The 23,483-nt window shown below is 45.6% G+C and overlaps 1 protein-coding gene across 2 annotated transcripts in view; it reads right to left on the bottom strand.

The window, feature by feature from the left end:
- LOC109456327 (serine/threonine-protein phosphatase 4 regulatory subunit 1) overlaps nucleotides 1–23,483 on the bottom strand; it is a 66,079-nt gene that overhangs the window by 24,556 nt on the left and 18,040 nt on the right. For both annotated transcript variants that reach the window (XM_019748568.2, XM_019748567.2), the window contains exons 4-6: nucleotides 14,696–14,802; nucleotides 13,296–13,438; nucleotides 4,345–4,491 (exon numbers count right to left, since the gene is read on the bottom strand). In XM_019748568.2, coding sequence (XP_019604127.2) covers nucleotides 4,345–4,491; nucleotides 13,296–13,438; nucleotides 14,696–14,802 — 397 coding nt within the window. The remainder of the gene's footprint in view (nucleotides 1–4,344; nucleotides 4,492–13,295; nucleotides 13,439–14,695; nucleotides 14,803–23,483) is intronic.

Genomic DNA, 23,483 nt, shown 5'->3' with positions numbered 1-23,483 from the left:
GAACACTCTGCAGAGTAGAATGTCAACTAGAGCCATCAACGGACGCTAATCCTAGTGGGTGCAAGTGTGATGGAAAGCATACTTACACAGTTTGAAAGGAACTCCCCTTATTACTCCCAGAGTGGAAAGCAGTACATTGGCAAAACTTGGCAGATGTCACCTCTATGGACCAAGTCACCAGAGTTAATATCACCAATACCAGGGTGCTCTGAAGTCTCGGGCCTCCTGACGTGCCACGAGAACACAACGTCACTTCCATGACATCCTGCCAGAACTGCGGGGCCTGAATCTTAATCATGAGGAAACATCAGACAAACACAAACGGGGAGACTTTCTACCAAAGAACTGGCCTGTAATCCTCCCACATGTTAACGGTACAAAATTCAAAGACAGACTCAGGATCTGTTCCAGACTAAAGGAGACCAAAGAAATGTGACAATTCAGTGCCAAGTGTGATCCGGGACATGGTCCTGGACAAATGACATTTGAACATGAACTGTAGATGGAACAGTAAGTAGCATTGCTTCAGTGCTAAATTTCCTGATTTTCATCAACGTGCTATGGTTGTTTAAGAGAGAATTTCCTTGTTTTTAGGAAAAATGCACTGAAGCATTTACGAGTAAAGGGCACAATGTCTCCAACTTACTCTCAAATAGTGCCAAAAAATACATATACATGTGTCTGTATATATCCACGTGTGTGTACGCACATGTGCACGTGTGTGAAGCGAGAGAACACGATAAAACAAACGGCACTAAATATAAACTGAGGAGCAAGGGTATACAGGATTTCATTCCTGCAAGTTTTGTACAAGTTTGAAATTGAAACAAGATGAAAAATGACTCCTCCCAAATTTTTAAGCACATTCCCACTCCCCCAAGAAAAAGGAAAAGGAAGGGAAGAAGGCGGGAAGGAAGGGAGAAGGGGGAGGCTTCCTGTCTCTGAAGCCTACTCTCCCTGCTTCATGACAAGGTCCTGGCTCAGCAGCCCAGCCACTACTCATTGGTCTTGCAGTCTGCACACCGCAGACAGGAGGGGGGTGTGGAGAGCTGTCCCCACCACACGAGTGAGGAAAAGGCTCGTGTCATCCAAACTCAGAGGACGCATAACGTCTGATCTGATGCTGGGCAGAGCCGCACCGAGCCGGGCTTCTGTGTCCAGAGTAACAGGCAAGGGAACCGAGCACGTCCACCCACCCCTTGCCATCTGCCGCATCCACATGACCTTATTGCCACCGGTATAAAACAAATCCAGAACCATTAAAAGTCAGCATACCAAGTGACAAGAAATGGCATTCCTGTGGCCCTGGGAACCACTTGTATGGAATGACGATCTTCACTAAGTGGCTTGGAACTAACTATTCTTCATAGCACGAAACCCCAACATTCTTTTTAAAGAAATGCACAGATAAAAAATGAGCTGAAAAACAGGAATGACGACAAAAAAATGAGGAAGCCGTAATGTGAAAACATGTTGGGAGAGAAAAATGGGCTCTGACAATTAGTTGTAATCTCAGAATGCGCACGGCCCTCCTGCAAGCAGGAGGAGCTGGAATTGGTCCCCAGTGGCCTGTTCTTCGTGCTGTCTGGATGTAATTACAGGATTCGGCGCCTCTAGTTTCTGCCGATCCATGCCATCAACAGGGAACATTCATTGAGTGCTGGCTCTGGGCCTGGCCCTGTGCTTGGGTGCCGATGGGGGAAAGACACCTGTGTTTAAGAAGCTCCCCATTTGGAAGGAGAAATAAACAAACAAATGAAGCTCGCAATTCGGTTGCTAAACAGCAGAAGACAGATATGAACCACGCCTCCTGAATGCAGGAAGGAGGGAGTCACTAACGCTGCCTGGCATATCTAAAAAGACTTCACAAAACACAATGCGCGTGTATGTAAGAAACCAGGATGTGCTTTGTTCCGCACAGTGCCACTTAAAAACGCCCAGGACATGCTTCAGTGACTCTTTGATGTTGCTATCCGTGTACGCACGAGGGTTGCTGGCATCAGAACCAGCTGGTTGTAACTTCTGACGAGAATGCAAGTCTAATGCAGAGATGCACACTTTGTGTACAGAGGCTGGCCATTTCCTCAGAGGAAGAAGTAATTCCTTCAGAACAGCACTGTTCTGAGAACGCATATTTATGTACATGTGGACGCCACATCAACACCACATGGCTGCAAAGAGAGCCCCAAACACAAGGGCCTGACAGCAGCCCAATGTGCTGCTTCCCTCACGACTCAGCTACTCACAAGCACACGTCAGTGCCCACAGTGTGGGGGAGGCGTTACTCACAGACCAGCTCCAGGGAGCCCTGCCCTCTTTGGGGGCACTGTGAATCACACGCGGCCTTCTTTCCCTTGAAGAATGGAATCTACTCTCTACACAAATGTTCAAAAACTGGACACACTTCTCCTAGCTAAAAAGAAAACAGTGTCCAATGGGCTCCACGATTCTGGGTGCCCAAAGAGAGTCCCTTCCAAAACCGTGGGCCTCGGGCTCCAGGGAAGGAAGACAGAACAGTTTCTGAATCTGGCCAAAGCAGGAATGGGCCAGACAAGGCACCCCAGATCTGCTTCCATCAGGCCTCCATGGGAAGGGAAGTGGGGCTCCTCCAAAAACACGCTGAATCCCAGATGTGTCTTGGCCTGGGGAGAGTTCAAGACTGCTTTTGTTCTCTGCAGCCACATTTGAAAGCTTATACATTCGAAGAATGATGTCAGCAACTCACTTTAAATGAAAAATACAATTTATGTGAACTAATTTGTTCTGCAAGTGATTTGTGGTGATAGCTTTTCGAAGGCTTGTTATATTTTCCAAATATTTTCACCACACACAAAAAAAAGAAGAAGAATATTGCTGACAAGAATGGAGTGGTTGGAAACAAAACAAAATACAAATCATGCAAAAATGCCTTTAGCATTATTTTTCATGGTATTATCAGTCTTTAGGGATCAGATATTTGGTTGTCAGTTGTAACCTTGGAAACTTGCCTAACCAACTTTCAAACGAAAAAGACGATCTAGTTGGCAAAGTCCACTGCTCGACTGCCAAACACCCCAACTAAATGATATTATCCAGGTTCATTTTGCAAAATAAATTTAATTTCTTACAGAGACACTTGGAATTTATAAAAGAACCCTGGAGAATTTGAATTTTAATAATCAATTACTCTTCAGCTTGATTCATCTTATAAACATGGGATATGCAAAATATTAAATTAGTTTAAAAAGCTAGACCTCTAACTCATAGTTGAGGAGAACTTTTACATAAACGAAGAATAATTGCCAAATGTTCTGATGCTGTAATACAATTTTTAGCTCCATGGTGTGTGTATAATGTTTCCACACTTCAAAAAAGAATTCCTTTCTGTAACGTCACTCTTTTCCAACCAAGAAAACAACTATCTTCTATATCTTATTGTACTCATAATTAAGGCTTATGATTTTTTATACCCTTAGGTACACATTTTCCTAAAATGCTGAAATAGTCCTGGAGCTGTTTACTTCTAAAGCACAAACAGAAAGGACCACCTGCCCAGCACCACCTACGAGGGTTAGTGGAGACCATGAGAACAGCAGCTACAGAAAAAGATGGCCTTGGATGACCCTCCCCTGAGCCACAAAGGACAAGCTGGGGAGTCTTGGTCTCAGGGCGATACGTAAAAGCCAGCACTGGCTCCTCCATAACTATTCTATGAACAAGGATTCCAGAACCAAGTAGAAAGTTCTTGATTATACAATCAATCACTTCAAAATGGGTCCAGAGTCTAACAAACCCAAGCATACCATAAAATTAACTGTTAAAAGCACAAGAAATTTAGTATTTAGACTATTCCTTTAACGGATGTAAGTACAAATACTTTAACAGAGCATTTCCCAAACTGCTGTAAACGTTTTGGCCACATCTGCATTCTTCAGAGTGCCTCTCTCACTGGCTGACATCCCTACTTTAGTCTGTCCAAATCTGTAAAACACATGCGTCTATTAGATTTTCTTTTAGTTGTCCTAGCAGCGCCTGAGGTCGCCTCCCACACCTCCAGGGTTCCTTACTTTGGGAAACAAGGCCATGATCCACCGACAAATCTCAGCATCTTGCCCAGCAGAATTCTAAGCCAGCTGCCTCAACTCTGCCCAAGCTTTGCCTTCGTAAAACAACTGCTGATGTAAGGACAATCACTTTCAAAACATAGTCTGATCTGAACTGTGAACAACTGTGACTGAGGCCAAATCACCAGCTACCTTGTTGTGCGGGCCAGCATCGAAGTCATGTGACACTTCGAGTCCTGCATACACCCAGTTACGGGGCAGTTCACCTGGGCGTGGGGCTGTCGTCCCGGGACAGACTTACGTTCACAGCTTCTGCTTTATATTCGTTGTCACTGTCTGGGGCAGAGAGCGCTAGCAGGATTGGACACACTTTGTTTTCAATATCGTGCTGGAAAATTAGATCTTGTTCCAGAAGAATCAAGAGTACTTCCTGACTTGATTTTCTAACCTAGAAGAGGAAAAAGGAAAAAGGTTAAACACAGAACACACCAAAGAGCTCTCAGGGTCAAGGCCAAACTCCCTAGCCGAGTGCCTCCCTCCCCGTGGCGTGAACCACACAGGGCTGTGGCCCTTGGGTCACGGTCACACCTCCTTCTCCAGGCCTTAGAATACACGTTCCCGCTACCTAATTCCTCCCATTCCTCCGCTCTCAGGCCAATGTCCCTGCCCCCTGAACCCCATCAGGTCAGGCCCCATCTGTGCCCCAACAGTGCTCGGCACTCTGCTTTCACAACTCGTGCCCCAGATCTCTCCACACACACACACGCACATGCACACACACATATGCATACACACTTTTTCTCCAAGACTACACATTGCCACCTGTCTTTCCTGCTGCAGAGAGTGAACGTGGAGGGTGGGTACCACGGTGACTTGTCCTTCGTCCTTCAGTGCACCCTCAGGAAGCATGCTGATACATGGAGTGCACTTTCCCCTCCGTAGGCAAAGGCACAGGAAAACACAGCACCGTCCTGCCACCATTTTGTAAAACCCCAGCACACCATGCCTGGGGCACGAATTCTGTCTGCTGTGACGGAGGCCACAGTGCCGGGCCCAGGGAAGAGCGCTACGTGGCGGGGCACAGACAACATGGACTCCTCAGTGCGGAGGAAGGTGGGGGGCTGTTTGTTCTCCGAAGTCCGCACGGGGCGAGCACGCACGAGAACCTACAGGGATCCTAGGACGCTGGAGAGAGAACATTCTTGGGAAAATGAAAGCACGGAAAATCCCAAATTATAGAGCAAGTCACAAAATATGCAGCTCATCGCAGCGATGGTAAGGCAGGAAAACAGCAAGGGGACCAGAAGTGTGTAGAGAGGGTCACAGAAGAGCAGCAAGAGCCCGTTATAGAAGAGAGCTAGTCAGGGAGCCTGAAACCTCGGAGGCAGTCCAACACGAAAGCTTCTAAACAGGAGACAGGATGAAAACCGTATTTTAGAAAGATCATTCCAGCACTGGTGTGACGGAAGGTGGGGGACTGAGGAAATTGGAGATGATCAAAGACTGAGAGCAGAAAGGTCAGCAAGGGAGCTATTGCCACAATCCTGGTGGGGCGGTGAGAGAGGAAAGGCAATATCGCAGGCCTGGGTGACAGGCCCGGGTGTCAAGCGGGAGGCAGCGAAAGCCCCCAATAACTCTGAGGTGTCAAACACTTATTGAGTGTCTGGCACATGCCAGGAACAGAGAACATGAGGACCACAGAGCAGACGAGCCAGACCTGCCGGCCACCTCACTACGTGACATTCCAGGCGATGCCTCAGGATGCCAGAGAGCAGCTGGCAGGACGCTCCAGGCAGCAGGGTGAGGGGACCCCTGAGCGGACGTGGAGTCAGATGTCAGAGGCAGTTAGAAGCCTGCTGAGGGTGAAGGGTGGCCCGCAAAAGTTATGCCCACATCAAATCCCTGGAAGCTCTGAATGTGACTTCTGAAAGGTTGTTTGCAGATGTGGCTAAGTTCAGGATCTCGAGATGCCCAGAATTACCAGGCAGGGTCCTAAATGCTATCCCAAGTGTCCTTACAAGAGAAAGGCACAAGCAGAAGGCAGAAGACAGCAGACGGCTGTGTAAAGGCGGAGGCAGAGACTGGATGGATAAGACCAGAAGCCGAGGAAGCTGCAGCCCCCAGAAGCTGCAAGAGGCGAGGAACGGATTCTTCCCTGGAGACCGCAAAGCGAGCGCAACCCGTGGGACAGCCTGATTTTGGACTTCCGGTCTCCAGAGAATAAACTTCTGTTGTTTGAAGCTACCCGTCTGTGGTACTTCGTGCCGGCCAGCCCAGGACACTGATACACCAGACAAGCAAGGGGAGGGGAGAGGACAGCGTGTTCAGAGGTACAGAGAGAAGAACTCTGCTGAGGAGAGGAGCGAGGTGGCCTGCGCGGGGTGGCGAGCGGGAGGCTGAAGGGCCAGCTGAAGGCAGGGTGCGAAAGGTCTCAGTGTCCCACAAAGACCTTTGGGGCCACGGGGGGCCCCAAGGGTTGGCAGAGGAGTGACAAGGTCAGACTCAGCCTCAGGGAGCACGACAGTTTGGAAACCGCGAGGGGTTGTGAAGGCTGCGAGAACAGGCGAGAGGCTCCCGAGCAGAGATGCCTCTGGCTCGGACTCAGGCACGAATTTGGGGGGTGGAGGACAGAAAGGAGGGTGGGTTTGACAGACATTGCCGAGGAGAGCTGAGCAAATCACTGAAGATGATCATAGAAAATCAAAGATGACTCGGGTCCTTGCCTCAGGCCACCAGTAACCAAAATGGAGAAAACGGACGGAGAAGCAGGACGGAGGGTGAAGAGAAAGGTTTGGGTGTGGAGTTGTGAGCTGTGTGTGGTGCAATGGATCTCCAGGGAGAGCCATCCAGGGGCTGGGAGATGGAGGGACTCACGCACTCCAGGGACGTGGGTGAGGGACAGCAGCCTGGTGTCCACATGCAGGTGGGTCTCCCCGGCCCGTGGAAGTGGATGAGCCCCCCAAGGCAACCCTGGCACTGTGAGGAAAAGGCGACAACACCCTGAAGGGCAGGTGAGGACCAGAGCAGGGGACGGAGACTGCGGGAGATGCAAGCAGGAGGCAGGGAGGACACTTGAGAGCCCAACAGGTGGCACAGAAGTGGTCTGAACGCTGCGCCCCAATCTGCGTTCTGCAGTTACTAGCTGGGCCATCCTGGGCAAGGGACTTAGCCCCTTGGAACCTCGGTTTCTGCCTCTATGAACGTGGATGGGAATGGTGCCTGCCTTGCAGGGGTGCTATGGAACAAATGACCTAACAGACAGCGGGGCTTGGACTGCGGTCTGGGGCACAGTGTGCCCAATGGGTGCTGCTCACAGACACCACAGTCTTAGCGGCCAAGAGAGGGAAGTATGAGGCCGATGCCAGGGCAGAGGTGCCTGCTGAGGCGCTGCAGGGAGCAGCGGGCATGTCCTGCTCACCTGTCCGTCCCACTGGCGGGTGGGGACCCAAGAAAGGGGTCTTCAAAACCCAAAAGTAGCTAAGAGTGACAAACAGTGCAAACAGATGAAGCCAAGGGAAAAGAGAAGTCACTGGATAAATCAATTGGGGGAAAAATATCAAAGCAACACCGTAGAACAGTTCAAATGAATGACCGAGAGCCAAGTGTGGACAGAGCGGAAAAACGGGAAGGGAAGCAAGCGGCGGAATGGGAAGTGCAGTCTGATGTCATTTAAGTGTGGCTTTAAAGCACCCAAACAAGACACCATCTTATTCAGGGCCACTGACACAGTGGTGTGACTATGCAGCCCTGGGTGGGGCAGGATACACCAAGCTTCCTCCGGAAGGGGCGGGACGGGACGGGAGGAAAATGGGATGGAGGAGGGGCACAGAGCAGCTCTAACTGTATCTGTAACCTTTACATCAAAAGGTTGGAAATAAAATTACACAACGTTTACATTTGTTGAATAAGAGCGGTAGGTATGTGGGTGTTTATTACACAGTTCTCTCGGGTGATTAAAATAGTTCACGATATTTTAGACACTGGAACTATTTCTGAAAAAAACAAAACACTGGATTTCACGATGAGACTAACTGAGTCTGTGGCAAGATCGCTGTCAACCTCTCGGGCGCGTCAGCAGCAGCGGTGAGCAGCCGCCCAAGTGGGAGCCCAGCGAGGGGTAGGGCCTGCGGGGCTCCGCTTTCAGGAAGCTTGGCAGAAGGCAAAAGAGTGGGGTGCACTCAGGGTCAAGGCCAGGGCATGGAAAGACGAGGGAGACTTAGGCATGACTAGACTCTGGAGAGAAAAGCCAGTGACAGACATTGGAAAAACAAGCAAGCTATGACACAAGAAGATGGCACCAAAGAGGGAAATGAAGGCAGCTGCCCTGAAAGGGGGACAGGACGTCCACCCCTGAGACACAAGGTAAGTAGCTCACCACAACTGAAACGTGGAGCTTTGACAGATGATTCCATTCTACATATCGTTACTACAAATCTACCAGGTACCAGACTCCATGCTAGGTCACAGAGGTTAAGTAAAGTAAGACCAGTCCCTACAGGTAGGGGCTCCGAGGCTAGAATGGGAGAGAAACTACCGGTTACAATACCCAGTAGCACCCGGACAATCCTACAACACACAACAGACGGGCCTTGTGGGACCAGGCCCCACCTCCCGCGCTCCTTCTGCAGCTCGGCTGCTCCCCCACACACACCTCCACAGTTCTCTGCACCTCAGTTCCTCACCTCTAAGACAAGGACGAAGTGACAAGCACGTCCTTAGCTCACTGACCCTGGCGCATGCACAATGAGGGCGCCAGAAATGGTAGCTGTCGGCAGCAGCAGCAGTCAAAGGAATAATGTCAGCATCGTGCCCAATGTTGGGCATTTCATACCTGACATGAGTCACTGCATGTTCAGTGGCCATGAAAAGTACTTGACAATGAACAGAGGGACAGGCTGGACTGAGATGCAGGTGGGGCCTGGCACACTCACTCCCATGTGCAAAAACATGTGTGCCTTTGCTGAAGTAAGAATCTTAACTCAACAGGGACCTTCAGGCACTACCAGTGACCCGCACCGTGGGCTTCTGTTACAGGGAGGTGGAGACTGATGGGAGTCAGGGGGCGGGGCATCCGGAAGGAGCACGGAGGTCTGCATCAGCAAAATGAAAGGGACCGGGCAGGATACACGTGGCTTCAATGGCAGGATGGGGACAGCCCACAAAAAAGTCTGGGCTGTGCCTGAGGGCATTAAAGAGCCTGAAGAACGTTCAGTAAGATGTGACTTCATCATATTTCTGTTTAAAGATGACAGGGATGGAGAAGAGGGCATGCACTTGAGGGGTTATGTATTTATTACGGAAAGAAAGGAGACGTGGCATGGGTCTAACTGACGGTAGGAAGTCAGAGAAGGATTTCAATGGTCCCCAGGCTATGGCTCTGGGGAACTGAGTAATGCAGATGGTGGTTCCATTCACCGAGATGGGGAGGAGATGGAAAGCTTCTATTTTCCCTGCAAAGTGAAAGGCAAGGTCACCTATTTGGTGCCAGGCAGGGCGAGGTGAAGAGGCTTGATGACAGTAGCAAAGGTCTGAAAGAACTGCCAAGGATGATGTGAAAAGCTGCTGATGAGGGACAAGCAAAGGATTGCCAAGCCGCAGGTCCAGCTGTGACTGGAACCCATCAGTTTGCAGTGGTACCAATTAGTGCAATTAGTGCAGGATGGGACCCTCCCCCCGAGCTCGGCAACCAGAGTGGAGGAAGCAGGCAGGCTGGGGGTTGGTGGGCAGACAGGCGGCCAGAGCACTACCAAAAGGACAAAAAATGGAGGCTAATGGTGGGCACAGGCCTGAAAGGGTGGGAGGAGAGAGGGAGCAGCTGAGGAAGAAGAGGAAGTAAAGGCAGGAGGACAGCGGCAGACGGAACCAGAGGCCTCCAGGGCACGAAGGCTCAGGGCGGTGGGAGAGGAGAGAGGAGGGTAGGCGTGGTGACAGAGTGGGAGTCCATCTTTGGGACTTCACAGGAAAGGCAGTTCTAGAGGCAACAGAGCAGAAAGAGTGACTGCAAGTGCGGGTGGTAGGGTGGCTGTTACAGGGCAGAAGCAGCGAGGCTGCACGTCAGGAGGCCTGCTCTTGGCCCCCGATACAACTCTTCAGCAAACAGACTGCGTCAGGCACCACGCTCGAGCCACAGTGCGGCCCTACCCTCCTGGAATCGAATATATGGCGATGATATATGACAAAGGTCAAGGAGTGTCAAACCCTGACCCAGGATAATCTCATTTTCAAGAACGTATCCAAAGGAACAAGAAAAGCCCACAGAAGAATAAAACTGCATCCTTCGTGATGCTCACTGCATCCATGCTATAAAAAGGTTGAAAAAAAATCTACGCATTCAACAAAATTAGGAATGTGAAGATGACGAAGATGGACAGTGTCTGTGACACACAGATGAGCTTTCTGGGGTAGAAAATCTGTCCTACTCATCTCTTTATCCGCAGCACGAAGCACCATGCTTGGCTCACAATGTGCTCTCTAACCTGTCTGAATAAAGGAATGAATGGCAGAAACTGCGTCACATTCTGATTAGACCAACGTGGGGGAAAATGTAAGCACCTTGAGAAGAAAACGCAAAAATAATCAAAATACTAATGTTAGGAGAGTGGAAACAGGATGACTTTTTCCTTATTTGAAAACTACATTTAATCCTGTCACACTGCTTAACACTCAAAGGTGAGCATTTGCTCTTTTAAAAATGCTTGGACCAAGGAAGAAATATAAACCTTAAAATTGTAGAAGTTCTTGAAACTAACAATGATGAAAACTTGGCATACCATAAAAAATTACAAATGTGGTTAGCCTTTGTGGAAATCTACCCCCAAAGAAACTGACACAGGTAGAAATGATGCAGGGCTATTTGTTGCAACAGTTTTAAAGTAGCAACAAAAGTAGAGATAACCCAAACGTCTAGTCTACGTGTGCCCAGTGGAGTCCTATACTGCCAGGAAAAAGGAACGTGGAAGCTATCCTTAGCTTGCTATGGACCGATCTCCACGACACCCGAAGCAGTGGGGAAAGCAAGGGACACGCCATCAGGCATAGTAGCCACCTTGTATCTGGGAAAGGAATGAGGACATACGCATGTGTGCTCACTTATTTGCATGTGTGAGTATTTTGCTAAAGGTAAGAATAAACCAAAACTTAATAAAAATGGTGCCTTAGGTACCCCTAAAAAACCTGTACAGGAGGGAGAGGGAGAGACAGGATAGGATGGGGAAGGAAGTCAGATTTCTCTGAATGTACTGTTTTACAGTTTGCCTGTGAAATCATGTAAAAACAGTTTACATAATTGTAAGTCTAAATGAAATCAAAATGTAAAAGCTAACGTAATTCCTAAAAATAAGAAGTAAATGAAAACAAATGAGCCTAACTGCATATTAAGTTGTCAGCTTATCCACAAAGACAAGGTTAATGCAAGTGACTGAACACGCGGTCATGTGGTGACTATGCATCTCTAGGGGGAGGGGGCCTAAAACCAGAAAGAACTGCAAAGAAATCTTAAATTCTCTCCAGTAATTTTGCCATGTAGTTAGTAATAACACTGGCATTTTTATTCTGGACACACACACACGCACGCACACACACACACACACACACACACATGCACGCACATGCATGCGTTAACGCCGCTAAGAAGCAACATTTGTAAACATTGAGTAAAAATACACACATATAATCAAATAAGTAAAAGCCCTATAACCCCAAATTTGAGTTGGAAATACCCGTACACACTCATGAGGAATTTTTACTTTTTTAAGAAAATCAACTGCTCTGTCACTAGAAGCAATGACTAATCTCGCAGCAATGAGGACCCCCAGGACCCACATCTGAATCCCTGTTATCGTTTCCCTCTTATAGGAGCCAGGACTCCGTGGAGACATGGCCAGTGCTGGCAGCAGCGAGCCATCAAAGTCTACTGGGTCACGTCAGGATTCAGGAGCCCACTTGAAGGGTTCCCACTGGTCAGGGTTAGGATATTTTGATCGTCAAAAAGAATGATTACCATGGATGAAAACATCTAACAGGTGTAAAATTCACAAGTTCATACTAATACTCAAAATAAACACATTTTTAAAAGCTAATCGGTAACCTCTATAGATTAAGACACCTGGTAAACGAAGGGGGTGAAAAAAGCATTTCTCCTGTCTTCCCTCGACAAACAGATTTTCAGGGCTACCCACAGCTGAGGGGAAGTTCTTCACAGAAGAATCCCAGCTCTGAAGTGAAGAAGGAATGACGGAATGAGAGCATCACGGTTTTGCAGACTCTAACGAAAGCTGGGATCTAGGCAGTGACCGCCATGGCGGCTCCTCGATTGATGGGAAACGCCGCAACGCACGGACGAGGCTGACCAAACCTGGATTCCGTGGCCACACCGCTTTTTGCTTCCTGATCTGAGGCAGCAGGAAAACGCAACAGCACAGCACCTATGACATCGTCTCACCGTACTCCCCAAAAACCGGAGTGCGACAAAGGCTAACTTCACTTCCGGTTTGTAGGACATACTGAGAATGGAGGACCATCTCAGACGACACTAGGGGACACATGAGCCGGGTCCCAAATGCAGGAAACCCGAAAGGACTAACGAGCTCGTTTCCTCAACAAATAAATAGCAGGGGGGAAAAGAAGGGAGAACTTCAGAAATGAAGGGATTTAAAGGCCCGTCAGCCAAATGCAATGTGTGGATCTTGTGTGTCTTCTGACTGGGAGAGACTATCTGGGAAGAAAGACATTTATGAGAAAACTGGGAAAATTTGAACAATGATTAGATATTAGATGATATTAAGGGACTACTGATCATTCTTACACTTGTGATAATGGTACTGTCATTATGTTTTTAAAGTGTCTATATTTCTTAGAGTACAATACTAAAGGATTCACAGTTGAAATGAGATGGTGTCTGGGAAATGCTTTTACCTAGGTTGGATTTATGTCGGTAAAAGAAATGAAAAGAAGACTGGTCAAACGATAGCTGAAGCTGGGTGAAGAGTACACGGGTATTCATTGGAATATTCTCTCTACTGCTGTGTGTGTATGAAAATTTCCATAATAAAAAGCTGAAGGAAAAAAAAGAACTAGCCCCTGATAATAAGAATGAGCGCTGTCTACCTTCCTACGGGATTGGGGGCACCAGGCACAAATCGACCTTCGGTTCCTGAATCACCGAAATCTAAGCTGTTTTCTGAATTACGAATAGCAGTGAAATAAAACTACAGAGAATGTGCTCCAGAGGTCTGAAAGGTGAGTGTTTCACACCTGATTGTTTGGGTCTGTGAGGTACCTCACCACAATAGGGATGAGATACTCGGAGAGCACCATCGGGAAATCCGATCTGTTTTCCTGTAAAAAAATGGCGATAGGAGGAATCTGTTCCATCAGCTCAGTCCGCACTGTGGGCTCTGCAGCAATAAAAAGCAGAGAAAAAAATTATATAAGAATAAGCCAAGCGTCTTATATAGTACATACTGATAGTTTCTAGCTTTTCTTACTAAAATACTTCATCAAAAAAAATTAGACAAATGCAGTTTAAAAATCATTTCCCATTTAGAGTATTTATGCTACAGACAGGCTTAAAAAGCTAATAAGCTACACAGCAATTTAAAAACATAAAAAGAAGAGAGAATGACGGCTCTATTATAACAAGCCATATATAAACCGAGGAGGGAGCGAGAAGTCTGCGTGCTGGGCCAGAGTCCAAAAGCCATTACAACTAATGGCAGACACGCCAGACCTATGGTTGTGCTTATTTAAATTCCAACCAGAATGTATACATTATAAGTAATTCTTTCATAAATGCACTCCCCCGCAATCCACGCATCCCAATTATTTCTAAGGCAAAGCATTAAACAAAAGAGCGGCTCTAGGGCCAATAGACCGCATTAAATTTAACACAAATATATAATTGCTTCAGCACTGTAAATGGTGACTCATTTATAAAGAGAATCCATTTAAGGACTCAAAACATCCACTTGGGACTTTTTAAAAGTGTTGTGTCATATTCTTATGAATATTTTAAGCTAATAGGGGAGCTATATGGAAGACTTATTTTTTCTATTTTCAGTTAAAATTCTCAAACTCTAAAGCAAGCCTAAGATTTCTGAAACTTTCTGAAGCTGTTCACCAGTCATTATAAATGCGGGGGAAAGGGTCGGGGGTGCAGAGCTGCTGTCAGTACTGGCAACCCCACTACTCACTCATCTTACTCATTTTATTTGGGGGGAGGGGGGAGCAGCTTAGTGTCTGCCCTGCAGCACTGTGCTTTCCTTCCAGGAGAGCAATCATGGAGAGGTAGAAAGAGAAAAGAAAAATCAAGCTCAGTCTACAAAGATCACAGGTGAGGGAAACCAATGACTGGGATTGTTCTAATGCAAAGGACTCCTTTTGATTTGGTATTTCTTAGCAACCAGTACTCTGGCAAAACTCATGGAAAACAAAAGGCCTAACTGCCAGGGCAAAGCGCATTCATAACCATTCGTCATTCTAATCCCCTAAAAATAAGGATCATTTAATGCCAAACAAGACGCCCGCTCTTCGTGACAAAACCCATTTATGGTTAGACATTGCATAAAATGTATTGATTAATAATTTTTTATATTGGCTATCATTGGTTATAGGAAACGCACAAACAACAAGTAAAGGTATGCACTCATACAAACCTGCATCTTCTGACAATCTGACCACGATCGCCATCACTGTTAAGAAGTCTTCCTCATCATTCCCGAAGTCCCGGAAGATATCAAGTAGCCCTCTGGCGATAATCTGACTATGGAGACAAGAAATGACCCACACAGTTACATGGGCAACACGGACTGCCGGGTAAGGGCTACAAGGAAGTCGTACATGCAGGGAGAAAGCAAAGTCAGCGACCTCCATCCAGAGGGAGGAGCAAGCGTCCAGGAATGGCCAAAAGCGACCACTGCAATGGGGTTGACATCCTACAGGCACGGGACTGTATCCTCCAGCCTGGAGGTCACAGGAGGTCGACATTGTCCGCTTGGGATAAGGGAAAACCGTTCGTCCTTTTCTGACTGATTTCCAGGCCTAGATAGATGTGCAGGAGAGGTACATGACGATGGCAAGGAATTAAGTGACCATGAACACAGAAGGAAAGGCCCCAGAGGCATCCAGGGCCATGTCAATCTCAAATGGCCTCTGCCCACTTGGTGCCAGCAGCATCCCCTGGCTGCCCCAGCCCCATGATGTGACAACCGAAATTGTCTCCAGACACTGCAAATGTCCCCTGGGGGCAAAATCACCCTGGCTAAGAGCCACCACATTAGAGGAAGCTGGGCAAAAGCTACAAGGGAACGGACCTACTCTACTATCTTTGCAGCTCTTCTGTAAATCTAAAATTATTTCAAAATAAAGTTTAAAGACAAAACAAAACACAGAGTTGTTTTGTTTTGTTTTTTTAAGCCACAAGGAGGTAACATTAAACCCATTAGAAGAAAGATTATAAAAAGAGTACCTAGTGCTGGCAAAAATATAAAGCAACAGGAATGCACAAACATGATCGGTGGGAATCCAAACTGTACAGGTGATATGGAAAGTAATTTGACAGTTTCTCAAAATGTTAAGTATACACTTATCACTAAACCCAACAATTCCCCCTTGGGTATCTACCCAAATGACATGAAAAAGGACGTCCACACAAAATTTGTACACAAATGTTCCTGTCAGCAATCTTGCAATCCCCACAAAATGAAGACAACCCCAGTGTTTGCCCATGGATGCAAAACACAGGCTATCCGCACAATGGCATTCGACTCGGCAATGAACACACTAGGTCCTGGCAGCAACGGGCAAACATTTCAAATGCACTTTGCTTGTAAAAGCAGCCAAACAGAAAAGACTAAATATCACGTGATTTCATTTATACGCGATTCTAAAAAAGGCAAAACTTGAGCATTAAAAAACAGATCAGGGGGCCGGCCCGGTGGCTCAGGCGGTTAGAGCTCCATGCTCCTAACTCCGAAGGCTGCCGGTTCGATTCCTACATGGGCCAGTGGGCTCTCAACCACAAGGTTGCCAGTTCAATTCCTCGAGTCCCGCAAGGGATGGTGGGCTCCGCCCTCTGCAACTAATGATTGAACATGGCACCTTGAGCTGAGCTGCCGCTGAGCTCCCGGATGGCTCAGTTGGTTGGAGCGCGTCCTCTCAACCACAAGGTTGCCGGTTTGATTCCCGCAAGGGATGGTGGGCTGTGCCCCCTGCAACTAGCAACGGCAACTGGACCTGGAGCTGAGCTGCGCCCTCCACAACTAAGACTGAAAGGACAACAACTTGACTTGGAAAAAAGGCCTGGAAGTACACACTGTTCCCCAATAAAATCTTAAAAAAAAAAAAAGACAGATCAGCGGTTGCCTGGGCCAGCGGTGGGGCGGTGGGGGTGGGGCCGAGAGCAAAGGGCCAGCAGGGAAACAAGGGGGTGATGGGAATGTTCAAACTCAATTATGGGATGGTTTGTGTGATGTATATATTCACCCAAACTCACCTCACTGGAGGCTGTGAGTGGGTGATTTCATGCATGAAAAATGTGCCTCAATAAAGCTGTTCTTTTTTTCCCATCCAGTCTTGTTTCATATTAGTTTCAGGTGTACAGCATAGCTATATGCATCCCTACGTTCGTTGCAGCATTATTTAATACGCAATGGCCAAGATACGGAGGCAGCCTGGGTGTTCATGAATGGATGAATGGATAAAGAGGTGGTACATATATACAACGGAGTATCACTCAGCCATAAAAAAGAATGAAATCTTACCATTTGCAACACCATGAATGGACCTAGAGGGAATGATGCTAAGTGAAATAAGTCAGACAGGGAAAGACAAATACCATATGATTTCACTTATGTGTGGAATCTAAAGAACAAAATAAATGAACAAACAAAACAGCAACAGACTCATAGAAACAGAGAACAAACTGATGGTTGCCAGATGGCAAGGGGTGGATACTGGGTGAAAAAGGTGAAGGGAGTAAGAACTACAATTGGTAGTTATGAAATAGTCACGGGGAGGTAAAGCACGGCATGAGGAGTATAGCGAATACTACTGTAATAACTACGTACAGTGCCAGCTGGGTACTAGACTAATGGGGGGACCACTCCGTAAGGTGTATTAGATGTCTAACCACTACGCTGCACATCGATAACGCTATTTTAAACAAAGACATTGAGGAGGGGAAAAGTCAGTGCGCTCAGCAGTGGCTTGTGGTGGCCTGGAGGCCTCGGTGTGCAAGAACAGGGAGTGGCACTCCAGGAAGTTTCCTCTGAGCCCCTGCCTGCGTCTGTCTGCTCCCCTGAGAGCCTGACGGTCCGAGAACAATACATGTCATTTCTGGCCACGCACCTGGAGAATTAGCGGAAGTCAAAAACCCAACTTGGTTTTCAGGAAAGGCAGACCAGCAATGTGGAATTCAAAGGGGCAGTCTTTTGGCCCAGAATCCTACAGGAAGGAATCCATCAACTCAGGCTTGTTCATAGAGAGACTTACACCACCCCTGGGATGAAAGGTCGCGATCTGGCAGCAAGGGGGTTTGGGAAAGTCGAAACAGACTCTATAAAGTTCCTGATGACATTTCATTGGACCACCTCCATGTCAGCCTCCCCTGGGAAATCAAGCAACTAAGGTCCCCAATCCCCTCACAGGGCCATAGAACAGATAGACAGATCTGCCTCCAGCCTCAAGAGGTCACAAGGGACCTGCCCTCCTAAGGAAAGTGAGGGCCCTGGAGCAGGGACAAATCCACCGCAGTGAGTGCAGATGGGAGAGAGCTGCAGCCTCACATCGGTGCGTTGGCACCAACACTTTGGAAACCCTGCTTCTTTATGCTATGTGACCTGGAGAGGTCAGACTGGACGGGCATCGGCCTGGTCCTTCCCATGTCGGCTATGCCAACGAGATGAACAAGGAGAGGACGAGCACGTGCCTCGGAAAAGGGCTCTGAAGAGTAGGTGAGCTCCCATGGGAAGCTCCTAGCACAGGCCTTGGTGTGTCAGCCTTTGTATGTATTACCACATAAGCCAAGAATTGCCATCAAGACGTCTAGCCAAAGAGGGAGGCTTCAATGAAGCATGAGCTACACTCCCGCGTGCTAGCCACCGTGTCTAAAGGTACCTGCAGATAAGCACTGAGTTAGAAAGATGCTCACGACACATTACAGGAGAAAACAAGGTGGAGAATTTTACCTATAGCATGAGCCCGTTTCTTAACACAAATTATGTGTATGTATATGTGTGCAATACATGTACACATAAACACACTTATATGCACACATTCATTTAGGGCTCAAGTCTGGAAGGATGTACACTGCATTGTTCGTAGTCATTACCAAAGATTGTGGGGGGACTCTCACTAGCTAACACCTAAACTTGCTAAAGTTTCAACAAGCAGGTGTTATTTTTGTGGGTTTTCTAAAATATAAAGAAAGAGGATGGCTCAGCTTTGCATTGTTCCCTGGAAAGGTAACCATGGAAGTAACCCCTCCCGTCTTTGTCCCTTCTCTCCCGCACCCAAACATGCAGTTACAGTCATGAGTGTAGCTCAACTAGCTCTCGACTCAGGGCAAGAAGCTCGGGGCACAGAGACGTGCGAGGCCCAGGCCCTGCCTTGAACGTCCTCCCAGTCCAGGCCCATAAACAGGCAAGGACAGCAATGACGCTGAACAGTGACGAGGTTCTTCAGACAGAAGAGCCAGGGAGGAGCAAGCCGGGAGCTGAGTGTGAGACTGAGCGGGGGCCAGGCGGAGACGAGGAGGGGTGAGGACACCGGGCCCACACGTCGGACCAATCAGACAAGGACCTTAAAATAAGTGTGGTTAATAGGCTGAGGTTCTATTGGAAGAGTTAGACGCGCCGGGACAGCTCAGGGACACGGGAACGCTGTACCGCCTGCCCAATTTTTCTGGAACCTAAAACTGCTCACAAAAACACAGTCTTACTTAGAACAAAAAAAAGGAAAGTGAAATAAAGACTTTGTCAGACAAACAAAAGCTGTGAGCATTCATTGAGAGCAGCCTTGTACTAACAAGAATTGCTAAAGAAAGTTCTGAGGTAAAAGGATACCTGATGGAAATGGGCATTTTACGAAAAGAAATGAAAAGCACAGAAATGGTAAAAATAATGACAAAAAACATGTTTCTCATTTTAGTTGTTTTGAAAGATAGCTGACTACCTAAAGCAAATGCAGGAACAAGGTATTGCAGAGTTGGTAACATGTGTACAAGCAAAATGTAGGAAAACACTAGCAGAAAAAAAGGGGGAGAGGAAATAAGAGTGCGCGGCTCTGGGTCTCGCACTGTCTGCAAAGTGGCATCATTTTATCTGAACATACATTGTGATAAGTTAAACACGTGTACTATAATCCCTAGAACACCCAGTGATAATTTTTAAAAGAGGTATGACTGATAAGCCAATAGTGGAGGTAAACTGGAATTATATTTTTTAAATTAGTTTTTCTTAAAAAGGCAGGAAAGTAGCAAGGAGAGTTGAGGCAAATAGAAAACAAACAGCAAGACGATAGATTTAAACCAAGGCATATCAGGAGTAACATCACATGTAAATGATACAAACATTCAAATTAAAAGGCAGAAATGGTTAAATTAGATTTTAAAAAAAAGAGTAAGACCCAACTATATGCCTTCTACAATAACCACATTTAAAATATGAGACATAGATAGGTTAAAAAAAGAAACGGACAGAAATATACCACACAAACACTAAAGCAAGCTGGAGTGTGTGTATCCCTAGCAAACACAGCAGGCATCAGAAAAAGGAGTATTACTAGGGATAAAGGAGACATTACAATCGGTGATAAAGAAGTCAATTTATTCGGGAAAACAGAACAATACTAAACATGTGCGTACCCAAGAACAGAGCTTCCAAATACACAAAATAAAAACTACTGGAACTGAAAAGAGATATGTCCACAATCATAGCTGCAGATTCCAACATTCTTCTCAGTTAACTGACAGAACATGAATAATACAGAGACCTGAACAATGTTTTCAACCAACTTGCTCTAACTGACACTTATAAAACACTCTACCCCAAAACAGTGGGATTCACATTCTTTTCAGGTGCACACGGAATATTCACCAAGTTAGAGCAGATTCTGAGCCATAAAACAAATTTAGGAAGGAGAAATAATACAAAGTACATTCTCTGAAAAAAAAGACTTAAACTAAGAATCAAGTAACAGAAAGATACCTGGAAAATCCTCAAATATTTGGAAGTTAAACAAAACAATTCTAAATAACTCACTGGTCAAAGGAAAAATTATTATGGATATTAAAAATACTTTATACTGAAAGGTAATGAAAACATGACATATCAGAACTTGAAGATGCAGCTAATATAATACTTAAGTACTTAATAGTACTTAATACCAAACTTACAATGTAAAATGAAGATATTATAAAGGAGAGACCAAAAAAATAGAGGTACGTATCTTTCACAAGTAAGAAAAAGAACAGCAATTAAATTCCCCAAAAAAATCTCCACGGAAGAAAATAATGCCCATTAGAGCAGAAATTACTGAACTAGAAAACAGAGAGTAGAGACTATCAAAGCCAAACTTGATTCTTTGAAATAACTAATAAAATTTGGGCAAGAACTATCCAGGGGAAAAACAGAACAGGCAACAATAACAGGATGTAAAATGGGGTGATACTACAGATTTCACCGACAATAAAAAGAAAATTACCATTTTCCAACACATAATGAAATAACAGATGTAAGCACTGATTATTTGTGACCACCAAAATCATTAGAAGAAAGACTGGTGAGGAATTTTATAAATGCAAGCATTTAACACCTGCCTCAAAAAGTGGGACACCCATATATTGTTTCCTGATGTTTTATAATAAGAAGTACACAAAACAATATATGAAGTATTGTTTAAAAAAAAAAAATTTGACACAGAAGCTAATCAAGTCTCCAAGTGTAATTTTCTGTTTACAGAAAATACAGAAAACAAAGGAACATGTTAAATGACACCAGGAGAATAATGACCACCAAATCCAGAATGTGGAAAATTCTACAAGACTAATGACCCCTTCAACAAATAAATGATGCAGGGGGAAGAGGAGAGGGAAAGTCAATTAGAAATTTAAGATCAAGAGGAAAAAAACTGTAAACAAGAAAAGACTTAAGAGACATCTACCTAATGAAATGTGTGGACCTTACTGGGATATGACTCAAACAAACCAACCATAAAAAGGCATTTTTGAGATAGTCAGGGAAAACTGAACATAGGTTGGTAAAATGGAAGGCATTATTGCTAATTTTGTTGAGTGTGATAATGATACTGCAGTTAGATTTCAGTCTTTCACTGGATAAAATATGTCTCTGATTTCCTTTATAGTACACCAGCATAAAAGCACAAAACTTCTACAGACAAAATGATCATATTTTATTGGGGTATTAAAGAAAACTTAAATAAATGGAAAGATATACTATGCTTATGGATTAGAAATCTAAATGTTGTAAAGAGGGCCATTCTTTCCAAATTGACCTATAAATTCAATGCAAACCCAATCAAACTCCTAACAGGTGTTTTGTCTTATCTTGTTTTATTAGAAACTGATGAGTTGATTTGGAAAATGTATATGAAAATGCAAAGGACCAAGAATAACAAGTCACGTCAGAGAAGAAACACAAGGTGGGAAGTCTTGCTCGGTCAAATATCAAGACCTAATTACAAATCTAAAGTAAACATGACAATGTGGTAGGGGCTTGAGAGGGAGCCAGACCACTGCAGGAGCAGACAGCAAAGGCTGCCGGCCATCAACAGATACCGATTATAACACAGGTGGACCCCAGAGCACTGGGGAAAGAATGTATTGTTGAGAAGTGGAATTGGGACAATTAGAAAAATGAAGCTGGACCCCTCTCTCACACAATGAACCAAAATTAAAAGCAGATAACTTACAGGCCTAAATGTGAAATAAAAACGAAAACTAAAGTCTTTAAGGCAATATAGAAAAATATGTTTATGGTTTTGGGGTAGAAGATTTTTTTTTTTTTTTTAAAGATTTTTATTGGGGAAGGGGAACAGGACTTTATTGGGGAACAGTGTGTACTTCCAGGCCTTTTTTCCAAGTCAAGTTGTTGTCCTTTCAGTCTCAGTTGTGGAGGGTGCAGCTCAGCTCCAGGTCCAGTTGCCGTTTTCTAGTTGCAGGGGGCGCAGCCCACCATCCCTTGCGGGAGTCAAACTGGCAACCTTGGTTGGATGCGCTCCAACCAACTGAGCCATCTGGGAGGCAGCTCAGCTCAAGGTGCCGTGTTCAATCTTAGTTGCAGGGGGCGCAGCCCACCATCCCTTGCGGGACTGGCAGCCTTCGGAGTTAGGAGCATGGAGCTCTAAGCGCCTGAGCCACCGGGCCGGCCCCAGAAGAAGATATTTTTTAAAAGCTTCAAAATACACCAAGGATAAAGGCAAATGTTGATCAATTTAGCCACATTAAAATGAATAGCTTCTAGTCACCGAAAGAACACCATGAAGAGAGCTAAAACACAAACCACAGCATGAGGGAAGCTGTTTACCAAACTTAAATGACAAAGATGTGAAATCAAGAATATAGAAAGAACTCCTATAAATCAATAGGAAAAAGCTCCCCCGCCCCAACACAACATTTAAACAGGCACTGCACGAAAAGAAAAAAGGGTAAGACAATCCAGTTGTCCAACAAATATACAAAAAGGTGTTTAAACTCATTAAGTAAGGAAAATGTAAATTAAAATCACAACGCAATATCATTATATACATGAGCACACTACCAGATTGGCTAAAAATTTTAAAGCTGACAATACCAATTGGCAGATAAATTATAGGACAAAGGTAGGACTGCAAACCCATGCACCCACTTTGGAAGTGGCACTGTCCCTAAAGTAGAAGGTAAGTGCCCCCCACCACACAGTAATTCTCTCCCAGGCATATGCCCCACAGAAATGCACACTTACGTGCACCCAGACACATACAAGACTGTTCACAGCAAACCTGTTCATAATAGTGAGAATCCCGGAGCTACTCTAACAGCAGTAGACGGAGAAAGGTCAGTATTTCGACAACAGAACAGTGTTCCAAAAGAACAAACTCAAACTACTTGCAAAACCACAAATATCTCCTATATGATTTCACATGTTTCAGAAACAATACAACGATATTATTTGGATGCAGATCCTTAGGTGCTAAAAGTAGAAGGAAAATTAAAGACGTGATGACTATAAAAATCAGATGGTGGAGAAGAAGTGGTGAACAGGAAGGGGTGGAGGGCAGACTTCTGAGATGCCTTAGTAATGGCTACCTGGGCATTTGCTTCATGAAAATTCCTTAGACTTTACAGGTATGTTTTATCCAATTATCTGTATGTGTTATATATCACAATGAAAAAAGTTTTACAGAAAGTTGAAAAAAAAAAAGAGAGATCTTAAAGAAGAAAAACCA

The sequence above is a fragment of the Rhinolophus sinicus genome, linkage group LG13 (assembly GCF_036562045.2).
Source record: "Rhinolophus sinicus isolate RSC01 linkage group LG13, ASM3656204v1, whole genome shotgun sequence".
In the NCBI taxonomy this organism is placed as follows: Eukaryota; Metazoa; Chordata; class Mammalia; order Chiroptera; family Rhinolophidae; genus Rhinolophus; species Rhinolophus sinicus.
This window is presented reverse-complemented; position numbering and strand designations above follow the sequence as displayed.